Source organism: Caloenas nicobarica, chromosome 4 (genome assembly GCF_036013445.1).
Source record: "Caloenas nicobarica isolate bCalNic1 chromosome 4, bCalNic1.hap1, whole genome shotgun sequence".
NCBI classification, from domain to species: Eukaryota; Metazoa; Chordata; class Aves; order Columbiformes; family Columbidae; genus Caloenas; species Caloenas nicobarica.
The window spans coordinates 21,818,521-21,832,828 of NC_088248.1; the positions used below are offsets into that span (position 1 = coordinate 21,818,521).

General features: G+C 44.9%; 1 protein-coding gene across 1 annotated transcript; it reads left to right on the forward strand.

Annotated features, from left to right (window-relative positions):
• Window positions 1-6,624, forward strand: REELD1 (reeler domain containing 1). Its single transcript, XM_065634876.1, has 6 exons — window positions 1-220; window positions 716-938; window positions 2,523-2,680; window positions 3,068-3,356; window positions 4,287-4,350; window positions 6,037-6,624. The coding sequence occupies exons 1-6, from the start codon at window positions 1-3 to the stop codon at window positions 6,622-6,624; spliced, it is 1,542 nt and encodes a 513-aa protein (XP_065490948.1).
• The last annotated feature ends 7,684 nt before the right edge of the window (window positions 6,625-14,308 follow it).

The following is a 14,308-nucleotide window of genomic DNA, read 5'->3' on the forward strand; positions in this document are numbered from 1 at the left end:
ATGGAGGAGGGAAGGAGAGCCCACATGGCCATCGTCAGCTGGGCATGCACAGCCCTGTGCTTGGTCTCCTGCGCAGCTGCCTTCTCGCAAGGCGCCAGCCCTTCTGCCTGCACCGACATGATGCCCAGGCACCTGAGAGCCCAGCTCCACAGCCCCAGCAATAACTATGTGACTGTCCACACCAACATGTCCTTCTACTCCCCAGGCGACAAGGTACCAGGTAAGGAACAACTTGCGACTTTGCGTCTTAGCCCAGTGATGGAAAAAGCCCCAAAGCAGTTTTTAGTTCTACCTTGTGGCAGATTTTCAAGTCAGTGCTCCCCAGACTGGCCACTCGCCTGCTCAACCCATGCCAAAGGAAACCCTTCAGAGGGCAGAGCACAGGCTCTTGCATTCGTGTTGGAGGGGGTACCCAAACCTCCTTCCTGAAAAATGGCTGGGTGCTGCCTCATGAGTGTGGTTAGCAGTTTATAATCAAGGGGCAAAAAAAGACTAAAGCAAATTATTTTTGAAGTTTCACAAAGTTAAGGGTAAAGTCTGGCCTCTGATGTTCAGCATGCCCAAGGCAGGCTGTGATGGCAAAGCAAGTTGGATTTTGTGTGTGTGTATAGAGTTTTCTTTTGATTTCAATGCCACCACCGGAAACCCCATTGCAAACAATTCACCCCATAGCTACGATACAAATCCCTTCATGTCTCATGTCTTGTCTTTGCAGTGACAGTGAGGAGCACCCGGGATTTTATGGGCTTTTTGCTTCAAGCTCGCAAAGTCTCTAATGATGAAATTGCTGGCACATTCATCTTCATTCCTCCTGGTTCCAAGCTGCTGACTTGTTTTGAAGATGGTGACACTGTCACCCACTCGGACAAGTCGCTGAAGAGAAACCTGTCCTTTGTATGGAAAGCACCAGACCAACCCATTGGAGACATCAAGTTTTTGTAAGAACATGTTGGCTCCTAGCCAGAATTTGTGTCTTCTCAGTTAAAGACTTGGCTTTATTTTTCCATCACACTTGTCCAGCACAGTGGTTTATGTATCTTGTATGTAGCTAAATACTTATCAAATGCTGCAACAGTATCCCAGCTGGTACATAAATTGCCATTTATATCTGCTGGGTAGTGCTGCTTTTTATTTACATGGTCACTATTTTCTCAGTATAAATACGCTGGAAGATGACAGCCTAAGCACTTAGGAAATAGAAATATTAAGGCATAAAGAAAGAACTGTGATCACATTGCCTGTCTTTCTAAATAAGACAGACCATAGGACTTCCCTGCCTACAGGATAATCTTGTATATCACGTCTTAAAAAAAAAAAATTAAAAATTAGTGTTTTGTTTAAAAGTTAAACGTAAACAGAATTATTCACAGTAGGAAGACAGAACAAGCACTGGGGCAAAACTTGACATTCCTGTTCTGTGCCAAAGTCCCAAACTGTCCAAGTAGTTTGGTTCTGATTTGGAATGAAATTACACATTTTCTGACTGGCTGTCTTAGAGGAAGCCTAGCGATTTTTCATTTTGGAAGAAATTGAATTGTTATGTTCTGACTTCACAAAACCGCTTAGAAGCTGCTAGGCCAGATCCTTGGCTGCATCCCAAAACACAAGCGTCCTGGTGAGCTCCATGGCTTGTGCATCTCATCATGATTCAACACAAATTCATTGAAACAAAAAGATTGCTGCTCAGCATTTCCAATTTTGTCTGTTGTTTTACATCAGGGAATATTATTAAAAACAAGTAAAACTCAAGCAACCGAATAAAACCAACTCAAACCCAACAGCATCTATTTCCAGCCACTCACACTGGTGCTTTTGTCATCCTCTGGCTTTTGACCTTCCAAGCTGACTTTTGATAGCGTCTCCCTTTTCTCCTTATCACAGCATCTGCAAAAACTCCTTGTCAGGCTTAAAAATGCCTCATAAGAGTTGGTCTTCCTTAAGCTAGTTCTCCGAAGCAGCTGAACAATCTGAGCTGAAATTCTCCCAAAATCTCCAGGTTAAAGGCAGCTCTGGATGAATGGTTACAGGTTGGCCAGGAGCAGCTTTGGCACCTGCTAAAGCAGAGGGTTAGGCAGGCTCAAATATCGGAGGGCCGAGAAGAGAGACTATTTTTTTTCTACCTATTCTGCTGTTTGTACAAGTTAAATTGACTTGTTTTAATTAGTAAATACCACTGTTGTTTCCCTGCCTACGGAAGATTATAAGCAGAGCTATTCCAAGTTTTCCAAATGTACTTCTATCAACACAGCGAATATAATAGCTTTTTTTTTTTTTTAATTTAAGTTCCCACACATTTCTTTGACTGACCTTAACTATGAGTGGTGATTCTTCACCCAGTAGCTTTTTTATGGGACCTGATATCTTTTATTTGTAATACAAAACATGTGACAGGCTAATCCTTTAAAATATTTTTGTGCTGCTTCTGCCCTCAGATCAAAGCAGTCCTTGTGATTAGCTAAACAGCTGGATGTTTTATTAATGCTATAGAGCCAGTAAATTCTTGCCTAATTATGTTTTAACAGCATCTCTGTAGTCCAGTCATACTTTGTTTACTGGGCAAAGATCGAATCTGCTATCGTAGCTCAGCGAGGGCAAAACAAAACGCTTGTTGGCAGCAGCAAGAAGCCCAACTCCGAAGCCCCTGCACCCTCGCAAGAACTGGCTGACCCACATCCCACAGGTACGGTGAGCAAAAGTATGGGGTTTCTTACTGACTGCTTACCACAGACTAGCTTTACAGCTTATTCTGGGCAAACATTGAACAAAAGTGACCCAAATAAGCTGGAGGGACCTGACTCCTTCCCATTGGGGAGGTCAGGGATGGCTGCACCAAACTCGAAGTGAGGGCATGGGTCAGCATTCGAGGTGATGGAGCCAGTCCTGAGGAGGGCACCAGAAAGATAAACGGGGTTGCCAGATCTTACAATTTCAATGCAAAAAAGTAGTCACCATCATGATCCTTCCTGGCACATGTTAGCACCAAGTGGGATTTGAAATAAACAAACCAAAGACAATTGGCTTCTGTTCCTCTCTCCCTGCTTCTTGTTTTGTGTCTGTGTTGGACAAGGTCCCACCTCTCCCGCAGCTGCCACCAGCTCCCCCATGCCGCCTGCCAGCCCCACCCGCATCATGACAACGCTGGCACCAGAGCCAGGTTTCAGTGTGGGCTCAGCTGCCCATTCCGTCGCTGAGCTGAAGCAGCCGGCCCGGCCGGAGCGGGCTGTGTCCAGCTGGAGCAGGGGATCCAGCAGCCAGGGGCTGGAGCCATCCCTCCCCACCCGAGACTCCAGTACAGCAGACACCTTGCAAGGTTTCCTCTCCCTGGATGATGCCTCCAGCTACAGCATCTCTGACAGGTACTGCCCCAAGCCCTGATGTGGAAGCTAGGTGGTGGGAAGAGCTATTTCTCCAACCATTCTGGTGAAGAAAAATGCAGGGTGTTTCAAAGAGATGGACCCAGTTTCAAAGCAGTATATTTCACGATGGCAACACTTTACAATTACACAAAAATTTACAAATGGTTTAATGAGTTATCATTTGAAACTATGCCTCGCCCTTTCAAGTGGTAAGAGTTTCGTTCATGGGTGGTTCATGGTTGCAGAGATACAGTGATTTCAAATTGGGTCCATCTATTTGAAGCACCCTATAGTACTGGTTTCCCTGCGGATGAGTGAGGGCCCAAGTAGGAAGGTGTCTGTGGCTGGGGGGAAGGCAAAAGGGAATTTTCTTGCCAACATTTTTAGAAATCCTTTGGAGATTGCATGTGACAGACAGTGACAGGGAGAAAATCCAAAACTTTAAAACCAGATGTTGCACTGCTCAGCCCAGTGGAGGACTGGCCAGGTGGCTGAAAAATGTGATAAAAAAATACTGACCAGAACTGATTGCTGCAATATTTTTCTAAAAGCATAGACAAATATTCAAGGAAACGGTGAACTCAGCGGAGCTATTTCTCCACCCACAGGGAAAAGGAAGGATTTAAAGCTATTATGAAATTTGGGCTTGATGACATCTGCTCAGAAGTCTTAGAAGGTTTAGGTCATATGAGCCTTCATGCAATGTTTTACACTGAGGGTGAAAATGATGGGAATAGGAATAAACGATTAGGTGTTATTAAAATACAGCCCCGTACGGTCCGGGTTGATTGTGTGCATCCCGAGGCTGCAGTAGTGAGTGGCACAATTCTCCGAGGGTGCAGATCCTGCAGAGCCTGGGGGTTCCCACGTGAGCTGCAGCAACAGGTATCACTATCACTCACTAACCTGCCTTTCCCGTGTCTGTTTCAGAGTAGGAAGCGTTGCCACTGCTGCCACGCCACGCTTGTGCTTGATGTGTAACGGAGATGGGCAGGTAAGCAGCAAGGATGCGGAGGGTGTCTTCTCCAAAGACAGAAAGGTCTAAGAGAAGATGAGGATAAAACCTCTCTACAGCAACACAGCACCAAGCAACCCATGTAGGTCTCACAAGAGATGTGAGCATCTGGCATAGCTGTGGAAAGAAGTGGAGAAATGAAAGCAAAAGAAGAGTTATTGCACAAGGCAAGACCAGAAGAACATAATGAAATAAAAATATTGAGAAATTAGGCAAGAAAGGAGAGTAGTACAAAAAGAAAAGAGAAATTAGGTGAGATAGTGCAAGGACTTGCAAGATAATTCCATTTGCTATCCCGAAGTCCCAGATCCTGCATTATGTCCTTACAGTATGGCATTTGTATTTTGAAGGCAAGCAATCCACATACATACAATCCTAACTTTGCCAGCAGCAACTTTACAGTTTGCAGTCCAGCCACTGAAATGCTTTTATTTACTACTCATATTTTACTAGCACCTTCAGAAACCGTCTCTTCCACAATGGATGCTCTGACCCTCCCAAACTTTGGTTCACAGCTTGCCAGGGCTCCTACCTCAGCTTTGTACTCCTGTCACACTGTCTTCCCAGCAAGCTTTAGAAATTGCTAATGACGGTAGAGGGTGAGAGTTTCTCTGGTGTAATTAATGGATGTGTGAAAAAGCCTGCTGGGCTGGACAGGCTGGAGAGGTGCCAGCTACTGAGGGCCAGATCCAAATCTCAGTGGAGCCAAAGAAAAGACTCCAGTACATTTTGTAGGTTTTGGATGGGGGCTCAGGTGCACAGTGGGAAGGGAAAAATTCAGTGCGGGCCTCTTAAATTGTACAATTGTTTCACAGTTAGTCTTGGATGATATCTGCAGCAAAGCCTGGGCTGCAGAAGTGGCATGGATTGGCCATCATTTCACGATGGATAAAATAAGGTGTCTGGCACCGAGCAGAGCCCCTAGGAACAGGAGCAGGCAAGAACAGTCGTTCGCACTAAAATGAGCGGTCGAGCAACACTGAGAGGCAGCAGGTTACAAACAGGCTGTGTAGACTGAGAAAGTAAGAGAGGCTTTGGGGAGATTGTATGTGACCATCCCAAAACCACTGACATTAAAGGCCACCTCAAGTCTCCTGGGTCCCTCTGCTCCATGGTTGAATCCACAGCCTCAGAAGGATACTAAATGCCACTGACACTAAATGCCAGTGGGGCTGGTGGGACACTAAAGCTTGGCTGGGAAGATCATGCCTGTCCTTTCAGCATGCCTCTGGCATGGCATCGCTTAAGGTGGGAATCATTTATTAAGTGATTTTTCTTGTGATAACGATGCCTATGAAGAATACCACCACCACCATGGGAGCTGCAGACCTTTACCTGTGCAAATCAGTGACCTTCTTCTCTGTCTCTGCCCTTTACCTCTGCCCCTTCAACCCGCTCTGCCTTGCCCCTGTGGGTGCAGCTCCCAGTGCCTTCTCTCTCCCACGGCAATTCTGATACAGACAGAGCTGTGCTGAATCTGGCTCGTTTCCTAAAAGCTGCTGAGTAACTAGGTGATGGAGCAGAGTTATTCCAAGGCCGGAGGGGACATCTGGGTGTCAGAAATACCGAGCTGAACTATACTGTGACATAGGTAGTGGAGGAGAATCTAATCGGCCCCTTTTCTCTTCCCTCACTGCACATTTTGGTGTGTTTTTGCTTTCAAAGGCAAGTACTGAGAGTGAGGCCATCTTGAAAACCTCCCTGCATGCAACAGCATCTCCTTCTGCCCTGTATCTACACACTCACCTGGTTGATGCTGCTGTGACAACAGCCTGGTTTGGTGATGCTGACACTGCCAGCAATTTGTCATCAGCTTCAAGACAAATGGCAGAAAGAAATTTGGCACTGCAGCCAAAGGAGCCAGGCTCCAGGGGCGAGGAAGAGGAGGAAGAAGAGGTGAGTGAGAATACCCTTCCATGGGTGACTGGACCGGCTCCTGAATCTGCTGTTCCAGAGAAGGGGGAGGACCCTGGCAGAGGGACCCAACTCCTAGCAGCCCAGCTCGGCATCCTCCTGGTCTGCACGGCCGTCCTGGGCCTGGCTCTGGCAGCCGCCTTGCGCTGCGTCTGTGCCCAGCATTGCCACAAGCGAACCGAGGTCTCCTTCAGTGAGCCGGACACCAACGTCATTGCCGTCAGAGAAAACGGGGAGGTGATGCACTTCCGAAAGATCCGAGAGAACAGCTTCGTGTTGGTGCAAGCTGAGTACAACTGGGTCAGCCCCTCGAGCAGTGGGAAGAAGACAATCATCTGACCACCTGCAACGCTGAAAGTGATGCTGCAGCAGCCGGTGACAGTGAAAATAGCCCAGAGTGCACAGCACAGGCTATAGGAAGCAGCAGTAAAGTTCCTGTATGTGCCATTGTATAGGTGAATAAACTCGAAGCAGTTCAGACAGGGGTGTTAGCCAGAAATATCTAAGCTACAGCGCTAAGAAAATAGAAGTTGATAGATTGTTCAGTGTGTTACACTTACTGCAATTAATATTGTATATCTGCTCATTAGATGTCACTGCAACCACGACATACACCGCCTCTGTTGCCTTAAGGGTGTAGCCAAAAATAGAAATTCTTTCTCTGCACTGTAGTATTGTCTCCTATTTAATCTAAATATTCAACTGTTATATTTCTTTCTAGGAACTAGAAACCCGTGATATAAAACAAACCATTTTCATTTAAGAGCTTACAGTTTTGATTCTATGCCCTTTGTGTCTCTCAGATGACAAAATATTTACCAGTAGTTCTTAAGCTTCAATTTGAAAATAAAATGCAATAACTCATCAGTGGAGAACATTGATCCAAAGAGTGCTGAATTGATCTATGGGAACAAAACATAGGGTGGCAGATACCAGCTTTTGGGGGAGAAACATGCTTCCTCATCAGGTGCAAATGGAAGAAAACCTTTCCTGTCCATTTGCACCTGATGAGGAAGCTTGTTTAAGCCTAACAGACAGCATTTACTTGGTCTTTTACTTCGAGGCAGCTCAGTAACACTCTGTGCAGGAACATGGGCTGAGAAGTACCCTTCCCAGGTCACTCTGGAGATCCCCAGCAAAGGCTGCATGGAAAGTTTACAGCGTCTTTGTTCTCCAAGTTTGTGCAAACTTCTCTCTGACCATGAGGTTTTCTGCAGGAGGCCACTAAAACTGCCCTTGGAAAACATGAAGATCCTTGACACCTCCTAAGAAGGAGAGGTGATGACAGCAAGGGTAAAGGTTGGTTCTACTGCAGCTTGGAAAGAGCCAGAAATAGCCCTGATATCGATCCTCTTGACATGAAAATTTTAGAGCCTTTCAGAGAGCACGAGTCACACCTTCTGGTATCCTTTTCTAGGGTGGAGGGGCTCAGATGGTCCCCAAGCTGTGTAATGGGGGACAGACTTAAACTCTGGTGCTGCATCTTATTTCACAGCCTGCAGCACTGGGCAGTGCTGAGCTAAGCGGACAACAAGGGGTCCCTGATGGCTCACAGCATCTTTTCTGGTGACAACTTCCCCCTCTGTCAGAAGAGTTCTGTGGCCATCTCCAACTTGCTGGTCATCTTCGAGCCTGACAGTCAGTCAAAACTCTGCTCTCACGTCCTCCCTTACCTTGCCATTGAATTCAGAGGAGTCATGTGGGACATAAATTAATTCTCCTATTCAGACCCCTGCAGTGTGATGAACATAGTGCTTCTTTTGCTAATAAAGACTTCTATTAGCATTCAGAAAGAAATGGATTCTGACCATACTACTGTACTGTGATTAATGACGTGATGCTTTGCACTACGCACATGGCCCAATTTCTGTCCCATTAACTTCTAGGCCTAGTGACCCTTTTACAAAACAAATGAGTAAGAAAATAAGTGTACTCACATACACAACTTGCAGAGATGAGCTTGATGGTCTTAAACTTCTTCACTTTGAAGAGAAGGGTGGTCACACCATGGCCCTCCCACTGCAGAGTAACAAAGGATAGTGCTGTAATCGAAAAGGCATTTGTTTCAGGATGCAGAAGCCTGCTAGGTGAATGGGTTTATGTCCAATAAGCTGAGCTTAAGCACTACCTACTAAGAAGTCTATAAGTTTTAAAGTACAAGCCTAGACACTTAAAATTGGCACTCCTCTCCTATGTCATGTGCTTTAGAAAGAAATCAATTTTCTGTAACCCAATGTGGCTGAACTGTGCAGTGACTAAAGCAGACTGCATTCAAGCCATTGTTAATGCAGCCAAAAAAAATCCTAATTAACTGAGAAAATAGGTCAACAAACTCTTAAATATTTAAAGAACTATCACATACTATTTTAGAAAGTTTCTTATGATGGCATAGCTGTTTATGAATAAATTACAAATACCTATGTCCCCTTCCACTGTCTTTCTAGATTTAATGTTACTAGACTGGTGTAGCCTTAAAACCATAACCTTCCTCTCCTTAGCACTTTCCCCATGACCCAGCACCACTTCTTGCCAGGCTGACAAGAGCAAGTGAAGACCTCATGGAGATGTTTGATCAGGGCAGCAGTACTTCAACACTACCCTGCCTTACTGCCAAATTCTGCCTTCTGTTAAATTTATGCAGCTCCAGTCTTATTAGTAGTAAAACCAGTAATGGTGAGCTCTGAGGGACGCAGCTCCTTTGAATTAGTAATGAGTTTTGCTACTTCGTGGACTTGGCTGAGACCTAAAGTGCGGGTGGTTTTATTCTTGACTTCTGAATGATGTTTCGTTTATTGTAGTTGCCATGACAAGAGGGATGGAGGTTTTATCTCATCTTAATACTGTTAAAAACATGAGCACTGATTAATTTATTAAAAGGCAAATCATTCAAATCCCCCCATTCGTAAGTGGCTCACGTTGTATGGAAATTAACCTGTGCTCACATTTGGAACAGATTTAGGAAAAAAAAAAAGACAGAATTAGGAAAAGAAAGACACAAATCATTCTATTATTTACTGGAGGAACAAGTGAGAGATTCTACTTTTTTCCCTCTTTAGGTGCATGAATGTGTTGGTCACGTCTGCTGGAAGATCTCGGTTCCTCCAGCATGGGTCAGCCTGTAGACGTCCTTGGTCCACATTAGGCTGCCATCCCTCAGCAAAGTGACAGGGCTTTGGGTCAGAATTACTGAGAAAAGGTGTCAAAAGCAGCTTACATTCAGCTCTAATGCACATCTATCCTGAGTCTGTCTCCCCACCAGACAAACAGGCATCAAATGCAGTTTAGGCAGTGAAAATTCCTATGGCTTAAATACTCTGACACCTTTACAATACTTGAGCTATCCTAACTTCAAACAAACAAAGATTTAGAAATAACTAACTTGTATACAGACATATCCATTCATCACACCCTTACTTGCATGCTCATTTTCCTTTCTTGTGTCACCGTGATTCCTACTTTCCTTCTGCTCACAAAAATATAAGCCACTGCCCTTCAACCATCAGTCCTGCTTATTGAGCATATAACACCACCACTGACTCTTCTGCTTTTCCACGGTATCAGAAATCATTTTGGTTTTGCCCATCATCAAGTCCTTCCATAAATCTGTTCCCCCTCTGCTTTGGAGAGGATGTTGTCTCATGCAATGCCGCGTCTGCTCTACTAAAGATGCCTGACAAAACCACAGTTAGCAGAGGATGGCAGCCTTCCCATATGTTACTGGTACTAGATGTAACATGGAGACATTGCATGAAGCAACATGTTTGGCCCAAAGCTTGGTTAAGTCACCATGGACATTTCCTGTGTTGGTTGCATTGCCGCTAGTAAGCAAAGAAACCAAACACGCACTGATCTTGCCAGCTCCAAAATGGGTGACAAGACTCCGAGGAGAAGCCACAGGGCCCTGGGGGCCCAGCTGTCTGGTCAATAGGGACATGCAAGCCCAGGCTCTCAGCGGAGGCAGCCCTCTCCCCTGGCACGATGGGGATCTGGCTGGGTGGCTCAGCCAGCCCTTCTGGCACAGTTTCTGCAACTACTTAAAGACTACACAAACCAAGGGAGGCAAAGCAGCAAGGCCAGGAACCCAGAGACTGAAACATTCAGCACAGCTCCCCCAGCAAACTGAGCACGGGGAGATGATGCCTGCTCTGCCCTGCTGAGGGTTCATCATTTCCCTCACTCCTGAGGGTCTGCCCCTGCTTCAGCCAGCTCCTTGGCAGAGTACATGTTATTTATGCACTTATTTTTAAAAAACAATGTCTGTAAAAAGATGTGGAGATGCTCTAACAATTCCTGCAATATTCAGCTGCAAAAAGAGCTGCTTACCAGCAAAACCCAACAATAAACTAGCGACCTGACCTACCCAGCTGGCAAGCAACCGAACAGCCTCCTCATTTCTCCTGGCAAGCTGGACCCCTCTGCTGCCTCTGCTGTGGTCTCAAGGCTCAGTGTGAAAGTCATTGTGCATCTGGGCAGCTCTGCAGGGCACCCCTCTGCTCTCTCCCCTCTCCTCTCTCCTGCCAGCTCCTCCAAGGCACCGCATCACCTACGAGAGGGCAGAGAAGGACCTGGGGAGTCACGACTGCTCTCAGACCACATGCCACTCAGGGATTTCTCCTGGCTCCCTCCTGCCACCAAATCATTTCCCATTCTCGGGTCTCGTCGTAGCAACCCTCTTTTCTCATTAGCGTATGTGTGACTCTCTCAGTAAAGCATTTCGTTATATGATGGATGAAGGATCATGTCTCAAACCACATTTTACTGTATATTTAAGTGCATGTTTTGCTGATTTACTGCTGTGCTAGAGAATGTCTCCCTTCCTCAGCAGGGCAGGCCCATAAAGGATATATCAGCTCTGACTAATGATTATTAGTCCATCCCAAGGTTATGTACCACAATCAAATAACGTGTAGGAGGGAAGAGAGACTCCAGCTTACTCTGCTAAGGACAAAGATCACAGATAGTCTCTTTGAATCTTCAGATTGCAATATCCATTACAGATTGCCACCTTCTAATGCCAAAGTATAATTTGTTGTTGAGAAAATGTGTCACTAATTCAAAGGTGAGTCAAAGATCAGACTCGCTGTATATCAGAGGATGTTGATGTACATTAGGAAGTGACATCCAGGTACCAAGGACATTAGGCTGTTGGTATAGAGGGAAAGCCAGAAGATGTGACTTGCTGATCTTTATTATGCAAACACATGGTCCAAAGTGGAAAAATATTTAACCCAGTCAAGTAAAGTGTCACCAGTAATTCCCAGGACCTAACGCAGCGCAAATGCTACATGTCAGCCGAGTTAACTGCGATCTCGACTCCGGCAACAAACAGTGCAGGCAGGCCGACCCTTGCTGCTGCAGTTTGCTGGGGAGGGTTGAGGATACAGCAACAAAGAGAGAAACTGTCTCATGGGGAATGCGCAACATCTGCCTTTCGCTCACCGCCCCGGTTAACCGGGCAGGCTGGCAGGCAGAGACTCCCATGTAATTCCCTACCCTGGGCCGAACCAGAAGAAAATAAAGCCACGGTTGCCATCTCACATACATCTCCTATTTAATTCTAATAAAGAGCTAAACCCGACCCAGGCAAACGCTCCCCCGTTCCCGCCCCCCCGCCAGCCAGCGCCCGGCCCCGCGCCGCCGCCAGGGGGCAGCGTTGTCCCGGCGATGGCGCCGCTCCCCGGCGGGCGGCGGGGCTGGGGACAGGTAACGCTCGTCTAATTATAATTATTTATCAATACACACCAGTTACTTCCAGTCTCCAGGCCGGCTGAGTTGCAGAATCCCCGTTAAAGCAAAGAACGCAGCCCTAACACAGAGTTGCAGGAACAAGTGAAGAGACCCCTGGAAGGCAGCAATCCACCATGCTCACCGGCTCCCAGTGATTTTCTGAGCTGCAAACAAGAAAAAAATAAGGCACGAAACAACCATAAGTCCAAATTCGTCTCTGGAAGTCAACGTACTGATTTGACTTTTGATTTTTAAGGGACAACTATCATGATTTTTAAGCAATAATACGCAGAAGAGATGAATAGCACACCAGGTCATTTGCATGATTTATTTGGCAAAGCCTATTAGCTCTTTCTGGAGCAAATTAATAATTCTCATCTGCTTGCCAGTGTGAATTTAATGTAGGCTAAAAGGTAACTGAGAGTTTTCTTCAGATAGGAGTCCATTCAAAATAGAACAAAAAAAGATGGATTTGAGAAAAAAACTTAATAAAGTCTTCTTTAAACGAAAATCACTCAAGGCTTGACTGTTAATCGAAAGAACATTACGTACCTTACTCAGCATCATTGGAACCAGAATCTGGCAGCAAGTTTTAAAAAGGAACCCTTTTCTCTTTCTTTACAGTCATAATTTATAACAGCTGAATTATTGGCTATAAACACTCTTTTCCTTCTGAGAATGTATTGTTCTTCTGGGATTGTTCAGAGCAAACATTTTGTTGCTACAACAATAAACTCCTAAATTTGGGCTTCCGAAAAAAAAATTCAAGTACATTCCAAGCACCAGCTATTCAAAGAATACCATTTACTATCTTAACAGACTAAATTTTATTTTCACTAGTATTGGAAAAGATTAAAATTTCTCAATAAATTTATTTTTCAAACATAGGAGCTGCTGCTTGCAATACACTGGAACATGTTTATGTATAAATCAAAGCAAAAAATCCAAACAGGATGAATTAGCAGGGAGAGTTTGCTGTCAAAAGTAAAGAGCTAAAGAGGCAAAATTTATTCCTAAATAACAGACTATAATGGTTTAATATACATCCTGTTACACATGGAGAGCAGTTTTTCTACACATGATATGCACATTTAATAATAATTTAAAAAGCTACCTAAAATTCTTCCCAAAAAAATGGTGCCAGCAAGACTTGAGTTTTCTTGCTTTTTAAATGAAGCCCTGATGGATAATTTAAATGAGATTATTTGGGAACATTGACACTGGATAGTATAGCTACATAAAGCTCTTTATGCCCTTCATAATCAGAGAGGTTATACATTAGTGTTACGCACCACAAATACGCGTTTCCTGATCTGAAACACGACAAAGGCAGGCTCCACAGACGGCACCCGCTTTCATTCTGCCCCCCTGACTCACACATCCCATGTCTCACAACTCAGCAATGTTTTTAACATTTGGGGTTAGAAAGAGGGGAGTTTGTGAGCACAGGGTGGCAAAATTACTGGAGCCTTGGGGAAGCCCCACTCCCATGCTGCTGCTCGTGTGTGGCTGTGGGATTCGGCTCTGGCGTGGGGAGAGACCTGACAAGCTGACGAGAGGCAGGCTTCCCACATTAACACTCCGGGAGTTGCATCAAATAGAGTTATCGTATTAGCTGGCTGAAATTGTGTCACACTCTTATTTTTAGTACGCTGTTATGCCTCTGGGATATATTTTATTTAGCAGGGAGTTGCACCTAAACAGAGATGGTGTAGGGGTTTTCTAAAGGGGGCTTTAAGCAACTCACTGTGAAGTACCTGGAAGACTGTGGATATGTTTTGGGGAAGGGGTAGAGTGAATGCATGAGCCAAATACTCTACATGTATCTTTTTTAGTCTTGAGCCACTGTTTGGAAGTTACAGTTAATTTTTCAGACAAATTGTGGTCTGAAATATTTCACTAAAAAAATTTTTTTTTTGGTCATTTTTATAAAGAAAAATATAGAGATTCTCCTGAAATTTCTCTAATTTAAAGCAATATTATGAAGCAGAATAGGCGAGAATTTGCTGAAGAACCTGGTTAAACATATCACGCAATACTACAGGATTGCCTAAACGAGTATCCAGTGACTATATACTGGATACGGTGGTGAGCTGTGGGCCCACGTGTAGGCAGACGCTTTTGTCCAGGGGAGCTGTGGATCATTAACGAAGAACATGAGAATCATAATTTGATGTGTAAAGTTCTTCAGTGTCAGCACAAAAGGCTGATTTCTGCTTCCTCAAGCAGCATCTTGGAAAGCTGCCCTGGCTTCTCAGTCACAGTTATCCTGTCATGCTGCTATGGGATGAGGTCT

What these genes read in the sequence shown, in the direction of transcription:
- REELD1 (XM_065634876.1), top strand. Translation starts at nt 1, where the DNA reads ATGGAGGAGGGAAGGAGAGCCCACATGGCCATCGTCAGCTGGGCATGC. An exon ending in GGCTGACCCACATCCCACAG is followed by an intron (nt 2,681 to 3,067) that starts GTACGGTGAGCA and finishes GTGTTGGACAAG; the next exon opens with GTCCCACCTCTCCCGCAGCT. An exon ending in TGTGTAACGGAGATGGGCAG is followed by an intron (nt 4,351 to 6,036) that starts GTAAGCAGCAAG and finishes TTGCTTTCAAAG; the next exon opens with GCAAGTACTGAGAGTGAGGC.